The sequence below is a fragment of the Balaenoptera borealis genome, assembly GCF_965194805.1.
Source record: "Balaenoptera borealis genome assembly, chromosome: 1".
In the NCBI taxonomy this organism is placed as follows: Eukaryota; Metazoa; Chordata; class Mammalia; order Artiodactyla; family Balaenopteridae; genus Balaenoptera; species Balaenoptera borealis.
The window spans coordinates 56,788,147-56,807,653 of NC_138860.1; the positions used below are offsets into that span (position 1 = coordinate 56,788,147).

The following is a 19,507-nucleotide window of genomic DNA, read 5'->3' on the forward strand; positions in this document are numbered from 1 at the left end:
TGCCATCTTGAAGCTCCTCCTGCCTTCTATTTAAGTAGATAAAATTTTGTTCAGTACTGTGCAGATCCTTTATTTCAGTATGTTAAGGAGATTTGTTATGGTGGTGCAGTGTTTCTCAGTCACTGTACAGTAACATTCATTCAGTCTGCTGGTCAGACTTTCTCAACAGCCTTAGCTATCAGATCACTAGAGAAACCTAAGAGGTAAGTCACAAGAACTTCTTAATATTGAAGAAAATATTATTCACAAAATAATTGCATTTTACTTAATAGGAAAAGTGAAGCTGCTTCAGACTATTTTACTTAGTAGACACTAACTGAAATGAAAGATCAAGAAAGTGACGAAAACTATAGAACACAGCCTTTGGGAACCATTTGTCTAGAGTAGGAGCAAATACCCCTAGGTACCGAAATATGAAAGTTACTCTAGTAATTCTGAAGGTAATACTCTGAAAGTTTTGTGTCAGTATTCTCAAGGTAGAGATCAGTAGTATCTTCAGAAGGTTTCACAAAGCCAAGGGAAGCAGGCTTTTCAGAGTTAGGTATGATTCACTTAAACCTTAAACAACCCCTCACTGTTAATTTGCATAGTGTGAGTCTAAAGTATCATATGTTTACCATAAATCATTTTCCAAATAAATATACTGGAACTTTGGACATTAATATTTATATTAATATTAGCACCACTAATATTTGCTAAATCAGTCTTCCTCTAAGTTGATAAAAAGTAGGGAAGGTTGATATTATGTATGTAAGAGATAAAGAGAGCAGTTTTCGAACAGCTTATTCCAAAGGAAAACTTACTGGGACTTCCCTGGCGGTACCGTGGTTGGGACTCCGTGCTTCTACTGCCGGGGGCATGGGTTCAGTCCCTGGTTGGGGAACTAGGATCCTGCTTGCCACATGGGGCAGCCAAAACAAAAGGAAAACTTACTTTATTTACAAATCTATCTTGATGATGTCGCCCACACTACAAAATATTAATATTTGTCAGAGGGAAATTGCATTCAATTGTTTTTCTTCTCTTCCTATACTTAATTTTTCATTTCATAATCATTTCTCTTTTTGTTTTGAAAATTCCATTATGACATTTTGGAAATGTTTTAAAAATAGACTTATCGGGGATAACTATTTTATTAATATAATATTTTAATAACAAATAACCAAGACTTACTTTTTTTCATAAAGTTGTCTAAGGATGAACTAATTCTTTTTCTACAAAATGAGTAAGACCTTGTCATGTCTTAACTGTAACAACTAATGTTTATGAAATTCGAGGATAGGACATTTTAATCCATAATAGCCATTATTTTAACCCCCCAGATTTCCATTAAAAAACTGTTAGAAGTAATAAATGAATTAAGCAAAGTTGCAGGATACAAAGTTAACATGCAAAAATCGGTTTCATTTCTGTACACTAACAGTGAACAATCCAAAAGAAAATTAAGAAAATAATTTCACTAACAGTAGCACCAAAATAATAAAATACTTAGGAATAAATTTAGCGAAGGAGGTGAAAGACTTGTACATTGAAAATAAAACATTGCTTAAAGAAATTAAAGAAGACATAAATAAATGTAACGACATCACCTGTTCACACACTTAATATTATTAAGATGACAGTACTACCCAAAGCAATCAACAGATTCAATGCAAGCTTTTTCAAAATCCCAATGATGTTTTTTGAAGAAATAGAAAAACCCATCCTAAAATTTATATGGACTCACAAGGGACCCTAAATAGCCAAAACAGTCTTAAAAGAAGAACAAATTTGAAGGAATCACACTTCCTGATTTTGAAACTGCAAAACTCTAGTGATCAAGACAGTGTGGTGCTGGCATAAAGATTGGCATTTAGATCAGTGGAATAGAATAGAGAGTCCAGAAATAAACCCACATATATGGTCAAATGACTTTTTACAAGATTGCCGAAACCATTCAATGGGGAAAGGACAGTCTTTCCAACTAATGGTGCCAAGCAAACTGGATATCCAAATGCAAAAGAATGAATTTGGACCACTACCTCACACCATATACAAAAATCAAAATAGATCAAAGGCTAAAAGTAAGAGCTACAACTGCAAAACTCTTAAAAGAAAATATTTGCATAAATCTTTGTGACCTTGGAGTAGGCAGTGGTTTTTTTATTTATTTTATTTTATTTATTTATTTGGTTGTGCCAGGTCTTAGTTGTGGCAGGCGGGTTCCTTTAGTTACAGCTCGCTGGCTCCTTTGTTGCAGCACACAGGCTCCTTAGTTGTGGCATGCATGCAGGATCTAGTTCCCTGGCCAGGGATCGAACCCGGGACCCCTACATTGGGAGCATGGAGTCTTAACCACTATGCCACCAGGGAAGTCCCTAGGCAGTATTTTTTTAGCTATGACACCAGAAGCACAAGGAACAAAAGATAAATCAAACTAAATCAAAATTTAAAACTTAGTGCTTCAGGGAATTCCCTGGCAGTCCATTGGTTGGGACTCCGCGCTTTCATTGCTGAGGGCCTGGGTTCAATTTCTGGTCAGGGAACTAAGATCCCACAAGCCACGTGGTGTAGCCAAAACAAAACAAAAAACTTAGTGCTTCAAAAGACACTGTCAAGAGAGTGAGAGAACAACCCACAGAATGGGAGAAAATAATTGTAAATCATATACCTGTAAGAAACTTGTATCTAAGAACGCTTACAACTCAATTATAAAAAGAACATGATTTTTAAATGGGCAAAGATCTGGACACTTCACCAAAGAAGATATGCAGGTGGCAAATGAGCAAATAAAAGCTTGCTCAGCATTGTTTGTCATTAAAGATTTGCAAATTACAACAACAATCAGAAGTACAAACTACTATGTGTAAAATAAGTAAGCTACAAGGATATATTGTACAACAAGGGGAATATAGCCAACATTTTATAGTAACTATAAATAGAATATAATTTTTAAAAATTGTGAAAACAACAGCAACAGTGAGCTACCATCACACATAAATTAGAATAGCTAAAATTCAAAACATTGACAGCACGAAATACTGGTGAGGATGTGAAGCAAGAGAGACTCATTTATTGCTGGTGGGAATGCAAAATGGTACAGCTACTTGGGAAGTTATTATATGATTCTGTTTATAGGAAATGTCCAAAATAGGCAAATCCGTAGAGACAGAAAATAGATTAGTTTTTTCCTATGGCTGGAGGGGGTTTGGGAGGAAATATGGCAGGGGTGACTATGGGGTTCTTTTCGGGGGGCCATGAAAATGTTCTAAAATTGTGATGGTTGTATAACTGAGAATATACTTAAAGTCATTGAATTATATACCTTAAATGGGTCAATTATGTGATATGCAAGTTATATCTCAATAAAGCTGTTACAGAAACAAAACAAAAATTTAAAAGTGCAGTAATTTTGTGTGTATGTATATAAAAGATCTTTTGAAAGAATTCAGTAAATTTAATGGGAGTTTTGATGTCACTGGTGTTAGAGTAGGAGTGCATAAAACATACTGAATAAAACATTTGATTATAATTAATTAGCACTCAAACACACTTTTTTTTTTTTTTTTTACCTCTAGGTTCCTGAACAGCAGCCCATTACTTTGTGTAGTGGGGTTGAAGATACAAAGCATTATGAGGAAGCCAAGAAGTGTGTAGAAGAATTAGCACTGTACCTGAAACCACTCAGCAGTGCTAGAGGTAAATCAGATGAAATTATCCATGCTGAGCACGTGTTCATTAAAGATGCTTTTGTCACCATAAAAATTGTGAGCTATAAGTGAATGTTAACGAAATTCATTTATTTATTGTAAGCCAAACCCACTGGTGCTAAATAATATCATTACAAACCACATCAAATAAAGTAGTGAGTTTAAAGTTTATGTACTATTTATTGGAAACATTTTTTGAATGAGTTGCAAAAGTAAGTATAAACACACTAGTGGTTTCAGAAGGGCTCTCTATCATTTGACAACTCTAAATTGTCAGACTTCTATCCAGTTTTGTGTGGTATGCTGTTGGGGATACAATAAAATTGGAAGTTGCCATTACTGTCTTGCCATTATGGCTTGTTTTCATTAGGAAGGTGAGCTTAACCACTAGGAAATATACCAGACCTGTTAGGACCTCAAGATTTGGGTTTTTTGGGGTTTTTTTTTTTAACACCTTTATTGGAGTATAATTGCTTTACAATGGTGTGTTAGTTTCTGCTGTATAACAAAGTGAATCAGCTATACGTATACATATATCTCCATATCCCCTCCCTCTTGCGTCACCCTCCCACCCTCCCTATCCCACCCCTCTAGGTGGTCACAGAGCACCGTGTTGATCTCCCGGTGCTATGCGGCTGCTTCCCACTAGCTATCTATTTTACATTTGGTAGTATATATTAAGTCCATGCCACTCTCTCACTTTGTCAAGATTTGGGTTTTTAATTACTAATATTGACTGGCCTTTTTTTCTTTATTTCTCCATGATTAAAATGAATAATGATATATTTAATGTCATAATGAGTGTTAACATTTGCATGCAATAACAGCTTTTGTATACTTTTAAAATGCAAACTAGGCTTCACTTGTGTAATTTGTATTGTTTGTTTTAAATATTCTGATAGAACCCAGAACTATTCCACATAGCCATAAGTCAATCAGCCCATCAGAGGAAGTTTTTCTGGACTCTAAAATTACATTGGAAACCTAGAAATAACTTTATTTTCTGTTTTAAAGGAGTGGGTCTGAATAGCACTACTCAGAGTGTTCTGAGTCGCCCAATGCAGAGGAAGCTGGTGACTCTGGTCCACTGCCAACTAGTAGAAGAAGAAGGCAGGATTCGTGCCATGAGGGCAGCTCGATCTTTAGGTGAACGAACTGTTACAGAGCTCATTCTCCAGCACCAGAATCCTCAGCAACTCTCTTCCAATCTTTGGGCAGCAGTCAGAGCTAGAGGCTGCCAGTTCCTTGGGCCAGGTATATAATTAAGTTTGATATTTACTATACTAGTAATTCTAAAAGTATAGTGTAGGAGCTATAAGTGATGTACAAAGGCTAGTTCTTTGCAATATTCTGTTGTTATCAAGTAATATCCCACTTGGTATCCCACAATAATGGCTTGGGTAATTCCATGTCAGTTTTTCAGGATACTTAAAACTTTTAATGCCAAAAGTTTATTCATTTTGATAGAGGTTTTCCCTAACTGTATTAATCTTTTATCTGCTTGCTTTCTTTTTTTTTTTTTTCCATACACATAGCTATTTATTACGCCATTGTTAGTTGTGGCAGAAATGAGAAAGAAACGTACTGACCATCAAATGAATGAATGAGCTGCATACCAGTTGATTTGAAAAGCTATCCACAAAGTATTTTTAGGTAGAGAAAGGAAGCAGGAAAATATATAATATGAATCCATTATTGCATTATCTGCTTTCTTAAATAAAGTATATGGTATATAATAAAAAATTGCCCCCAAATGGTTCAAAAGTGTAACTGAATATCAGTTGTTATTGTGTTGCCCATTAATTAAGTGGTACCTGTAGAAATTATTAAATGTTTCCCTTCTAAGAAATGGAGTTATCTTATCTCTGTACATGATAAATTTTGGTTTTGCTCAACTTTTCCTAGCAATGCAGGAGGAAGCTCTAAAGCTGGTTCTCCTGGCCTTAGAAGATGGTTCTGCTTTGTCAAGAAAAGTATTGGTTCTCTTTGTGGTGCAAAGGTTGGAGCCACGGTTTCCTCAAGCCTCTAAAACTAGCATTGGGCATGTTGTCCAGCTCCTTTATAGAGCCTCCTGCTTCAAGGTATGAACCTATGGTAACTTTCAGCTTAAAAGGAAACGTCCTTTCCCCAAACTTAGGTAGTAAGACTTTGAGTTTAATAAAGTTGCCTGTATCTTTTCATAAAATTTTAGCAGTTTTTCTTTTCTCTTTTAAAGAATATAGATGGTGTCCTGTTAAAGTTAAATCTTGTATTGAATTTTGTATGTTAGATATTGTACAACATAGATTAAATCAAGGCTTATAGATTTTTGTATTTGAAGAGACTAAAAAGCCATGGCCGTTTTCCACCAAGACTGCAAACAGAATTGGTCTAAAGAGAGAGAGTCATTGAAGCAGGAGTACATTTTATTTGGCTATTTGCTCCTGATATAATTCCACATATACAGTACTGGAGCTCCATTTGCCATTTTGGTTTTAGTATATATAGTAATGCTGGACATGTCCTTTGTATGCCAAGTTGAATCAGCACTACTTCAAACACTGGTGCCCACTATGTATCACTTATTGTTCATCCTGTTTTCCTAGCTTCTTAATGTCAGGGCTTCTTGCTTTTGACACAACACATAACAAGTACTTCATGGGCCAGGGAAGCATGTCTCTAAAAAATTGTTAATTCATACAAGCTATAAGGAGGTCACCACATTCCCTCATCAGACACTGAAACTAAAAAACTCCCACATTAGCCATCCTGCTATATTCTAATCTTGTCATTTTTTGAGAAGGATAAAATGGTTCACAAAATCAACAGAGCATATAGATTTAACTTAAAAAAAATTTTTTTTAAGTTCTAGCTAAATGCCAATATTATTCTGTTTCTTTCTAGACTCAGATTATATACTGAAAATGGGGTGTGGATTCCACGTCTGTACCCACCCCTCTTGTTTTCCCTACGTCCCTCTGGAGCTCTCAGAACCTCAACTGGTCCAGATTGTCCCTGAATAACTCACATTTGTTGTAATGGTTGTAATAACCTGACTGTACAGTGTAATCCAGAATACATTTCAGAATGTCTGTCTGCTTCCAGTGTTACTTCTCCATTAACAGCGCCAGATAGATACAGTATAGGACGCTTAAGAAATAAAGGGAAGGAAATCCAGCCCTCCTCTGTGAAGAAGAATAAGGGGCTCAAAAACGCCAGAATACCCCAAGTGAACCTTTCTCAATCCTAATTAAAAACGTTAATAGTAATTTTAAAAAGATTGGAATATGTAAAAATCCAATTATTTTTCACTTGGGTCATGATTATGTCCCTTTATTTCATTGTCCACCTGCTTTCTTCTTTTGGTGGCAGTTTGTACTATACTCTCAATCATGAACAGATTCATCTTCTCTCATCGCAATAGGTCCATACCCTAAACTGTATTCACTGTTGCAGAGTTTCTATTAAGGGTCTGCCAATACCCATTTCATCTTCTTCATGGAACTCAAATCAGCATTTTCCTTTCTTTGCAGGTGTTTGTGTCCGTATAGCTGTGTTCTAGCTGGGTCTTTTTAGCATCTCTTTTATTTCCATTGGAAAAGCCTTTTCAAGCTGCAGGATAATTCTAGGCATTTTTAGTACAGTACAGTTCCAGGACTTCAGACATTGCATTTCTTGGAAATCTTTGAGTGTTTTTAGTTAAGAGAGTTTTGAGAGCCAAGTCCATGGAACCAGTACATCATATAGAAAGCATATACTACATTTTAATGAGATTTAATGTATATTGAGAGGGTGTTTCATACATATACATATACATTTGGTCTTTTGACTTGCCTTTGAATAGGAGCAAAATATATTTAGTTTTTGTGACTATAGTTCTTGATGTTTATCTGTTTGGTCTCTCTATGGACTTACCTAACAAAGTTTAAGTTAGACCTTCTTATAATAAGAATGGAATACAAGTAAAAATATATCAGTATGACCTGGAAGTCCTGACTAAGATAGTCTATTGTTTCTTTGATGGGAGGGGAAAAAAATTGGGAATTTTCTATAGAGGAATTTGAGTCTTTATGGGAATAAAAGATTAGCAAGGCAAAAAATGTTGTAAAATATGTTAGGATATAGGTGATCCTAGACTAGAATTAATTCTTTTACTTTGATTTATTAGGGCTTTGGCCTGAATCCAGCTTGACTTAAAATATGAATTATTAAGGGTGATACCACTAGTACCTACCTCAACAAGTTTAAAGAATTAAATGAGTTAATATGTCACTATAACAGTTAATAAGGTAACTTAACACACTGGCACATACTATGTGCTCAATAAATGTTAGTTATTTTTATTGCTAAAAAATATTATCATCATTGTCGTACAGCATCTTAGAATTTGCACTTTCAGGTGGTGACCTAACCTACAAAACTGCAGGGAGAATTAAACCAAATACAAATTAGTCATCTTTAGAATCACACCAGCATCTGAAGCTCTTTCAGTTATTGAGTACCAGCTATCTCAATACCAGGCAAGCCCAAGAGTAATAATCCATAGATATGAAGAAGAAGCATGGTGTTTTTCAGAATACTTGTATGAGTATTTTCTTCTTTTTTAATTCCACATCTTTATGGGAGTATAAATGCTTTACAATGTTGTGTTAGTTCCTGCTGTACAACAAAGTCAATCAGCTGTTTGTATACATATATCCCCATATCCCCTCCCTCTTGAGCCTCCCTCCCACCCTCCCTATCCCACCCCTGTAGGTCATCACAAAGCACCGAGCTGATCTCCATGTGCTATGCAGCAGCTTCCCACTAGCCAGCCATTTTACATTTGGTAGTGTATATATGTCATTGCTACTCTCTCACTTCATCCCAGCTTCCCCTTCCCACACTGTGCCCTCAAATCAGTTCTCTATGTCTGTGTCTTTATTCCTGCCCTGCCACTAGGTTCATCAGTACCGCTTTTTTAAATTCCATGTGTATGTGTTAGCATACGGTATTTGTTTTTCTTTTTCTGACTTAACTTCACACTGTATGACAGATTCTAGGTCCATCCACCTCAATACAAACAACTCAATTTCGTTCCTTTTTATGGCTGAGTAATATTCCATTGTATATATGTGCCACATCTTTTTAATCCATTCATCTGTTGATGGACACTTAGGTTGCTTCCATGTCCTGGCTGTTGTGAATAGTGCTGCAATGAACATTGTGGTACATGTTTTTGTTTTTTTTTTTTAATCTTAAGGAATTTATTGACTGATAACAGGAGTCTAGAAGTAGGGAGGTTCCTATCTGGCTAATTCACCAGATCAACCACATCCTCAAAAACCCAGGCTTCTCCCATCAGTCTTTTCTGCATCTCAGGTGGATCAGCTGCTCTTCACGTGGCTGCCCAATGGTGGAAGAAATTCCCAGCTCACATGCTCAGACACTAAGAAGCAGAGGAAGAAAGTTTGACTTCCTTGTGTCTCCTCTTAAGAAACCTTTCCCAAGAGGGACTCCACTGTCCCTCCAACAGATGTCCCATTGCATCTCATTGTGAATGTGACACACTAGGTCACATGACACTTCCTAAGTAGTCTCCAACTCAGATAATGGAATTGCCAGCATTGGCTTAGACCAGGGTTTATTCACCTTTTCTGTGCCATGGGCCCCTTTGGCAGTCTGGTGAAATCTAGGGACCCCTTCCCAGAATATTCTATTTAATTGCATAGAATAAAATGACCAGATTACAAAAGAAACCAACTATATCAAAAAATATATTTTTTAAGTCATACAGGAATAAACTTGCTTCTTTATTAGTGCACTAAATAGCAAAATCTAGTGGCAGATCTAATAACAACCATAATTTTTAAGTAGTGATGAAGGTAAACAATGTTCTGAGATACCTGTAATAACTTTTGTGATATGAAAATATTTGTGATTTCCATTGGTGACAAAGTCACAAGTTACTGCTAATGATACTGTGGTTTGTTGCTTACATTCATAATAGAAGGAAATGTTAAATTTCAGTTGGAGTTTAATGAAAAGAAAGACATAGTTTTTTTTTTTCTTTTTTCTCAATGAAAGATTGTGAATCCCATGCATTCCATCCACGGACCCTTAGTAGGGGTGGTCTGTGGACTACATTAAAAGCCCCTAGCTTAGATGAATTAAGATTCACATACTGAGTCTGGGAGTGGGCAGCTCTTTACTGAGACAAGTGGCTTCAAAGGAGTGTGGATATCTAAACTAAAGCAGGACTAACTCAGGCAAAAAAAGAAGTAAGAGTGTGAAGAGGGTGGGAGAGTAGGGTAGAGGAGGAGTGGGGTGATCTTGACTCCAGGGTCTGCTCCGTGTAGGGTCAGCAAGGGCTTCCTTCAGAGGGAGAACGCTTCTCATCACTGGAGGAAGAGACCTTGTCAAGGGGACTCAGACATACTAGGATTCCTGCCAACCTTGGCATCTTACATACCGCCCCCCGCCCCCACCCCCCCCCCCGTTTTATTTACTTTTGTTTCTTGGTTGGTTTTCTTTAAACATCTGTATGTATGTCAAGGTACAGATATAAAACTTGCCCTTTACAAATATTCAGCCTACTGGAATATATCCCTTCTATCCCACTCCTTAGAAGTGACTACAGCTCTCAGCTTAATGGATGTCTTTTCAGACTACTTGCTATGCACATGTGATATCCCACCAGCTTACAAACTTTCTTGTGTTAGCAATGCAGAGTACCAGGCCCTGCCCTCCCCCATGCTGGTGAATGAGAACAGCCTCAGTGTGCTAGATGCTAAACTCACAGTGTCCCCTTTGATTCCCCAAAGACACTTGAGGTTCAGGCAGGGGAGGTGGCCCTCACACCACATACCTCAGAAGTGGCAGAGCTGAGATTTGAACCCATGTCTATCAGACCCCAAAGTCCATTCTCTAAATGCCATATGTGTTGGTTTGTAGAGCTGTACCTGATGGTCCAGTCATTTTTTCCCTTTTTTTTTTTAAGGAGTGGGGTGGGCATATTCCTGGAACCTGGCTTGGATTGTGCCAACTTGAAATGGGCGTTCACATTGAAGTGTTCGGGTGTCCCATCAGTAAGGCTTGAGTCTCCTAAATCATTCACAGGAGACTCCAGACGTATATTCAAAAGGCAGCATTGGAAGCATGAGAAGAATTTACAGTAAAGCTAAAAAACAAGGCAAAGATGTACTCTATGAGTTCCATAATTTAACATTATCTTGGAGGTACTGACCAATGCAGTTAGACAAGAGAAAAAAAAAATAAAGCTTATACAGATTGGAAAGAAATGAGAAAGATAATCTTACTTGGGGAGATCATTAATCAGATGAAAAACTATTACAAGCAAAAAAAATTCAGTAAGGTGGCTGGATACAAAAGTTAAAATACAGAAACCAATAGCACTCACGTTTATGCAAGCTGCATCTCGTTAGAAGACATACAGAAGAAAAGATTACATCACAATAGCAGCAACGCAGGTGTTTTGGAATTAATTTTTTTAAATGCAAAGTCTGTAGGAAGGAAACATCTAAATGCTCTCTTCTCCTCAACATCTTATTATAAAAATTTTAAAACATAAAAGTTTAAATAATTACATGGAGAACACCCATATACCCACCACCTAGATGCTCCAGTTAACATTTTTTGTATTTCACATATATTACACATATCAGTCCATATATAATCCTTTTATTCATTCAAAAATCCGTTATTTTTGTTTCTTTTAATTAATTTATTTTTTTTTCTTATTAGTCATCCATTTTGTACACATCAGTGTATACATGTCAATCCCAATCGCCCGCTTCATCACACCACCACCCCCACCCCTTGCTGCTTTCCCCCCTTGGTGTCCATATGTTTTTTCTCTCCTTCTGTGTCTCAATTTCTGCTCTGCAAACCGGTTCATCTGTACCATTTTCTAGGTTCCACGTATATGCGTTAATATACGATATTTGTTTTTCTCTTCCTGACTTACTTCACTCTGTTATGACGGTCTCTAGATGCAGCCACGACTCTACAAATGACCCAATTTCGTTCCTTTTTATGGCTGAGTAATATTCCATTGTATATATGTACCACATCTTCTTTATCCATTCGTTTGTCAATGGGCATTTAGGTTGCTTCCATGACCTGGCTGTTGTAAATAGTGCTGCAATGAACATTGGGGTGCATGTGTCTTTTTGAATTATGGTTTTCTCAGGGTATATGCCCAGTAGTGGGATTGCTGGGTCATATGGTAATTCTATTTTTAGTTTTTTAAGGAACCTCCATACTGTTCTCCATAGTGGCTGTATCAATTTACATTCCCACCAACAGTGCAAGAGGGTTCCCTTTTCTCCACACCCTCTCCAGCATTTGTTGTTTGTAGATTTTCTGATGATGCCCATTCTAACTGGTGTGAGGTGATACCTCATTGTAGTTGTGATTTGCATTTCTTTAATAATTAGTGACGTTGAGCAGCTTTTCATGTGCTTCTTGGCCATCTGTATGTCTTCTTTGGAGAAATGTCTATTTAGGTCTTCTGCCCATTTTTCAATTGGGTTGTTTGTTTTTTTTAATATTGAGCTGCATGAGCTGTTTATATATTTTGGAGATTAATCCTTTGTCCGTTGATTCGTTTGCAAATATTTTCTCCCATTCTGAGGGTTGTCTTTTCGTCTTGTTTATGGTTTCCTTTGCTGTGCAAAACCTTTTAAGTTTCATTAGGTCCCATTTGTTTATTTTTGTTTTTATTTCCATTTCTCTAGGAGGTGGGTCAAAAAGGATCTTGCTGTGATTTATGTCAAAGAGTGTTCTTCCTATGTTTTCCTCTAAGAGTTTTATAGTGTCCGGTCTTACATTTAGGTCTCTAATCCATTTTGAGTTTATTTTTGTGTATGGTGTTAGGGAGTGTTCTAATTTCATTCTTTTACATGTAGCTGTCCAGTTTTCCGAGCACCACTTATTGAAGGGGCTGTCTTTTCTCCATTGTATATCCTTGACTCCTTTGTCATAGATTAGTTGACCATATGTGCGTGGGTTTATCTCTGGGCTTTCTATCCTGTTCCATTGATCTATATTTCTGTTTTTGTGCCAGTACCGTATTGTCTTGATTACTGTAGCATTGTAGTATAGTCTGAAGTCAGGGAGTCTTGATTCCCCCAGCTACGTTTTTTTCCCTCAAGACTGCTTTGGCTATTCACGGTCTTTTGTGTCTCCATACAAATTTTAAGATTTTTTGTGTTCTGTAAAAAATGCCATTGGTAATTTGATACGGACTGCATTCAATCTGTAGATTGCTTTGGGTAGTGTAGTCATTTTCACAATATTGGTTCTTCCAATCCAAGACCATGGTATATCTCTCCATCTGTTGGTGTCATCTTTAATTTTTTTCATCATTGTCTTATAGTTTTCTGCATACTGGTCTTTTGTGTCCTTAGGTAGGTTTACTCCTAGGTATTTTATTCTTTTTGTTGCAATGGTAAATGGGAGTGTTTCCTTAATTTCACTTTCAGATTTTTCATCATTAGTGTATAGGAATGCAAGAGATTTCTGTGCATTAATTTTGTATCCTGCAACTTTACCAAATTCATTGATGAGCTCTAGTAGTTTTCTGGTGGCATTTTTAGGATTCTCCATGTATAGTATCATGTCATCTGCAAACAGTGACAGTTTTACTTCTTCTTTTCCAATTTGTATTCCTTTTATTTCTTTTCCTTCTCTGATTGTCATGGCTAGGACTTCCAGAACTATGTTGAATAATAGTGGTGAGAGTGGACATCCTTGTCTCGTTCCTGATCTTAGGGGAAATGCTTTCAGTTTTTCACCATTGAGAATGATGTTTGCTGTGGGTTTATCATATGTGACCTTTATTATGTTGAGGTAGGTTCCCTCTATGCCCACTTTGTGGAGAGTTTTTATCATAAATGGGTGTTGAATTGTGTCAAAAGCTTTTTCTGCATCTATTGAGATGATCATGTGATTTTTATTCTTCAATTTGTTAACATGGTTTATCACATTGATTGATTTGCATATATTGAAGAATCCCCGCATCCCTGGGATAAATCCCACTTGATCATGGTGTATGGTTCTTTTAATGTGCTGTTGGATTCTGTTTGCTAGTATTTTGTTGAGGATTTTTGCATCTATATTCATCAATGATATTGGTCTATAATTTTCTTTTTTTGTGATATATTTGTCTGGTTTTGGTATCAGGGTGATGGTGGCCTCGTAGAGTGAGTTTGGGAGTGTTCCTCCCTCTGCAGTTTTTTGGAAGAGTTTGAGAAGGATAAGTGTTAACTCTTCTCTAAATGTTTGATAGAATTCACCTGTGAAGCCATCTGGTCCTGGACTTTTGTTTGTTGGAAAATTTTTAATTACAGTTTCATTTTCATTATCTGTGATTAATCTGTTTATATTTTCTAATTCCTCCTGGTTCAATGTTGGAAAGTTGTACTTTTCCAAGAATTTGTCCATTTCTTCCAGGTCGTCCATGTTATTGGCATATAGTTGCTTGTAGTAGTCTCTTAACGATGTTTTGTATTTCTGTGGTGTCAGTTGTAATCTCTCCGTTTCCATTTCTAATTTAGTGATTTCATTCCTCTTCCTTTTTATCTTGATGATTCTGGCTAAAGGTTTATCAATTTTGTTTGTCTTCTCAAAGAACCAACTTTTAGTTTTATTGATCCTTGCTATAGTTTTCTTTGTTTACATTTCATTTATCTCTGCTCTTATCTTTATGATTTCTTCTTTCTACCAACTTTGCATTTTCTTTGTTCTTCTTTTTCTAGTTGCTTTAGGTGTAAGGTTAAATTGTTTATTGAAGATTTTTCTTGTTTCTTGAGGTGAGCTTGAATTGCTATGAACTTCCCTCTTAGAACTGCTTTTGCTTTGTGCCATAGGTTTTGGATCGTTGTTTGCATTGTCACTTGTTTCTAGGTATTTTTTTATTTCTTCTTTGATTTCTTCAGTGATCTCTTGGTTATTTAGCAGCACACTGTTTAGCCTCCATGTGTTTGTGTTTTTAATTGTTTTTTTCCTGCAGTTGATTTCTAATCTCATAGTGTTGTGGTCAGAAAAGATTCTTGATATGATTTCAGTTTTCTTAAATTTTCCAAGGCTTGATTTGTGACCCAAGATGTGATCTATTCTGGAGAATGTTCTGTGTGCACTTGAGAAGAAAGTGTAGTCTTCCACTTTCGGGCAGAATGTCCTAAAAATATCAGTTAAGTCTATATGGTCTGTGTCATTTAAAGCTTCTGTTTCCTTACTTATTTTCTGTCTGGGTGATCTGTGTATTGGTGTAAGTAGGCTGTTAAAGTCCCCCACTTTTATTTTGTTACTGTCGATTTCTCCTTTTGTGGCTGTTGGTATTTGCCATATGTATTGAGGTGCTCCTATGTTGGGTGCATAAATATTTATAATTGTTATGTGTTCTTCTTGGATTGATCCCTTGATCATTATGTAGTGTCCTTTCTTATCTCTTGTAACAATCTTTATTTTAAAGTCTATTTTATCTGATATGAGTATTGCTACTCCAGCTTTCTTGTGATGTCCGTTTGCATGGAATATCTTTTTCCATCCCCTCACTTTCAGTCTGTATGTGTCCCTAGGTCTGACGTGGGTTTCTTGTAGACACCATATGTAAGGGTCTTGTTTTTGTATCCTTTCAGCCACTCTGTGTCTTTTGGTTGGAGCTTTTAATCCATTTACATTGAAGGTGATTATCGATATGTATGTTCCTACTACCATTTTCTTAATTGATTTGGGTTTGTTCTTGTGGGTCTTTGTCTTCTCTTGTGTTTCCTGCTTAGAGAAGTTCCTTTAGCATTTGTTGTAAACCTGGTTGGTGGTGCCAAATTCTCACAGCTTTTGCTTGTCAGTAAAGCTTTTGATTTCTGTGTCAAATCTGAATGAGACCCTTGCTGGTTAGAGTAATTTTGGTTGTAGGTTTTTCCCTTTCATCACTTTAAATATGTCCTCCCACTCCTTTCTGGCTTGCAGAGTTTCTGCTGAAAGATCAGCTGTTAACCTTATTGGGATTCCCTTGTATGTTATTTGTTGCTTTTCCATTGCTGCTTTTAATATTTTTTCTTTGTGTTTAATTTTTGACAGTTTGATTAATATGTGTCTCTGTGTGTTTCTCTTTGGGTTTATCCTGTATGGGATTCTCTGCGCTTCCTGGACTTGATTGACTATTTCCTTTCCCATGTTACGGAAGTTTTTGACTATAATCTCTTCAAATATTTTTTCAGACCTTTCCTTTTTCTCTTCTCCTTCTGGGACCCCTATAATTCGAATCTTGGTGCGTGTAATGTTGTCCCAGAGGTCTCTGAGACTGTCCTCAATTCTTTTCATTCTCTTTTCTTTATTCTGGTCCCCAGCAGTTATTTCCCGCATTTTATCTTCCAGCACACTTATTCGTTTTTCTGCCATTGATTCCTTCTAGAGTAGTTTTAATTTCAGTTATTGTGTTGTTCATCATCATTTGTTTGCTCTTTCATTCTTCTAGATCCTTGTTAAACATTTCTTGTATTTTCTCCATTCTATTTCCTAGATTTTGGATCATCTTTACTGTCATTACTCTGAATTCTTTTTCAGGGGTCGCCTATTTCATCTTCATTTATTTGGTCTTGTAGGTTTTTACCTTGCTCCTTCGTCTGTAACATATTTTTTTGTCATTTCAATTTTTTTTTTTGATGGCTAGGTCTGTATTCCTGTCTTATGGGTTGTTTTGCCTGAGGGGTCAAGCACTGGAATTTGCAGGCAGTTGGGTAGAGCGGGTCTTGGTGCCTAGATGAGGATCTCCAGGAGGCCTCACCCTTATTAATATTCCCGGGGGTCTGAAGTTCTCTGTTAGTCCAGCGGTTTGGACTCGGTGCTCCTACCACAGGAGCTCAGGCCCGACCTCCGGCCCAGTGGCTGGGGGTTCCTCCTGTCCCCTCAGGGGACTGGTGCCTGGTAGGTGCCCTAGTTGTACCGAGACGCGAACTCCACATCCTCCTAGTCCGCCATCTTGACTCCCTCTCTTCTCTTCGAGGTATTTTTATATCTCTCTTTGGTCATATAAAGTATAAGCCTAGTTTGTTTCTTACCTGACTCATTATGAGATTGCGTGTGTCTTCTTAGGTCACCAAACGTGATGAAGACTCTTCTTTGATGCAGCTGAAAGAAGAATTTAGAACCTATGAAGCTCTGCGGCGAGAACATGACTCCCAGATAGTGCAGATTGCTATGGAAGCAGGCTTACGAATTGCACCAGACCAGTGGTCCTCTTTGCTTTATGGGGACCAGTCTCACAAATCTCATATGCAGTCCATTATTGACAAGGTAGACCCTTTTTTGTTACTTACTTCTTGGAGTAATCATGCAGGTTTGGTAATTCATTTATTTAACAAGTGTATATTTAAGTGAATCTTGTATGTCAGGCTCTTATAAATTATATTTTCTGTAACTGAGTGTCATGTCATAACTAGTCACATCATAATAGCAGTTTGTTCATGTAAAGGTTTTTAAATTGAGGTATAATTGACATTGTTCATATAAGATTTGATTTAATTAGTTTTAATGCTTTATCCAGTGCTGTCTCACATTCCTGTGACAGTCTCCTATCTCTATTTTTTCATTGCCTTTCTTCCTTCTTGTTTTCTGAGTTTTGATCACTGTATTAGTTGAATTCATTTTCTAAACGCCTTTATTGTCTTCCTGGAACAGCCATTTAATGGCCTGCAAGATGTATACATTGAGGTTTCTTGTGATTCTTAGCCAGAAAAATTTCACATTATAAGTTACCAACCATTCTATATTTGATCAAATTTTCAGTAAACTTATTTCTACTTTATTTGTTGTTTGTTATGATGACAAGATCACTTGAGTACACATGAATTTTAGGTCAGGCCCCATTATTTCTGACTCTGAGTTATATTTAATTCTTTTAAAACTATAGAGTAATACTTAAACTGGTTTTGTTGCAGTTCAACATGAAATATGTGAAAGTGCTGTATAAAAATCTTAAAAGCGCCATATAAATATATTATGTACAGTAATTTTTTAAAATTTTCACTATTTACCTTAATTTTTACTATTTTATCTTAAATCCTTATAACCATAGAGATGATTATACATTAGAATCCACCTTACATTTAATTTAAAGAAATAATGTCGGGACTTCCCTGGTGACACAGTGGTTGGGAGTCCGCCTGCCAGTGCAGGGGACACGGGTTTGGGCCCTGGTCCAGGAAGATCCCACATGCTGTGGAGCAGCTGGGCCCATGTGCCACAACTGCTGGGGCCCGTGCACCTAGAGCCCGTGCTCCACAATGGCGGAGGCCACCACAGTGAGAAGCCCGCACACCACGGTGAAGAGTATCCCGCACTCGCCGCAACCGGAGAGGGCCTGCGCGCAGCTGCAAAGACCTAGAGCAGCCAAAAAAGAATACATTAAATAAATAAATTTAAAAAAAAAAGAAATAATGTTAGTATGTAAGAGTAGCCTAAATAAAATAATATTTAACGCTTACTGAGAGCTTAGTATGTGTGTGGTGGTTTTATTTTATTTTTTGATTTTAGTGCATTAATACTTTGCTCAGAATATTTTATTTTGTTTTAGTTTAGTTTATGTTATTTTAGTTTATAGTTTTGTTCAGTTCAGTTTTTGGCCGTACTGCGTGGCTTGCAGAATCTTAGTTCCCTGACCAGGGATTGAATCCTGGCCACAGCAGTGAAAGTGCCAAGTCCTATCCACTGGACCGCCAGGGAAAGCTTCCTATCTGGTGGTTTTAAATAATTCATTTAATCTTCTCAACAGCCCTGTATTATTCCTTTTATACAGAGACAGAGGGAGATTAAATACATTTCTCCAGGATCACGTAGGTAATAAGTGACAAAGCTGGATTTGAACTTGGACATTCTGACTCTAGAATCCCTCCTCTTAACTACTAAACCTCTTTCCAGACTATTCTCCCCCCACCCCACCCTTTTTTTTTTTTTTTTGTTATTCCTAAAGATAGAATTCTTGAAATAAGTAGAAGGTTGATGTCAAAGGAGAATTAGGAAATGTTTTATAACTGCATGGTGTGTAATTGTCAGTATAATGTGTATTATTTGTTCTGTCCTATAGATACCTTTATCAAAACTTCACCTGCAACTCCTAGGCCTGAAATTATGCAGTGGACTGATTATAACCTTAATCATGATCTTTTAAAGGAGTGGCTTTCTACCTCTGAAGAGAAACTTGACTTGCTTTTATGAAAATTCTACAAGGAGGTTAAATTAACCTTCTTGTCTGAACTGGACTATATAACTAGATGTATATCCTGCAATAATTTTCTCACACCATGAGCAGTAATTTGAATTTAATATCCTAAACCTTCTTACAACAATCTGGTAAATGAAGTTAGCAGTGTGACATCTTATTATTATATAGAGCAATAGAACTTCGTGTGATAATGAAAATATTCTGTATACATGCATTGTCCAATATGGTGATCACGAGACACACTTGGCTGTTAAACACTTGATGTGTAACTTGTGTAACTGATGAACTAAAATTTTTATTTTACATACTTAAAATTTTTAATAGCCATATGTTGCTAATGGCTACTGTATTGGACAGTGCAAATGGAGAATTTATTAAAAGTGATAAGGAAAGCAATAACCCTAGTAAGTTAATAGACAAAGAAACATGAAATAACAGTTCACAAACAGGAAGTATATCTAATTGATGGGCTAGAATTCGGCGCCAATAATAAATACATTTAAAGCAGTGACATGCCAAATACTGCCTGTTAAACTATAAAGAAACATATACTCTCATTCATTGCTGATGGTTTGTAAAATGCATTACAGGTCGTTTGAGAAACAATTTGTCA

General features: G+C 36.7%; 2 protein-coding genes across 5 annotated transcripts in view; one reads left to right on the forward strand and one right to left on the reverse strand.

Annotated features, from left to right (window-relative positions):
* The window catches only part of DARS2 (aspartyl-tRNA synthetase 2, mitochondrial), a 354,382-nt gene that overhangs the window by 216,237 nt on the left and 118,638 nt on the right, over nt 1-19,507 (reverse strand). The gene's annotated exons all lie outside the window — the stretch shown is intronic.
* Nucleotides 1-19,507, forward strand: part of RC3H1 (ring finger and CCCH-type domains 1) — a 98,347-nt gene that overhangs the window by 45,254 nt on the left and 33,586 nt on the right. For all 4 annotated transcript variants that reach the window (XM_082379023.1, XM_082379022.1, XM_082379021.1 and 1 more), the window contains 4 exons: nt 3,558-3,678; nt 4,704-4,943; nt 5,595-5,770; nt 16,767-16,967. In XM_082379023.1, the coding sequence (XP_082235149.1) occupies nt 3,558-3,678; nt 4,704-4,943; nt 5,595-5,770; nt 16,767-16,967 (738 nt within the window). The remainder of the gene's footprint in view (nt 1-3,557; nt 3,679-4,703; nt 4,944-5,594; nt 5,771-16,766; nt 16,968-19,507) is intronic.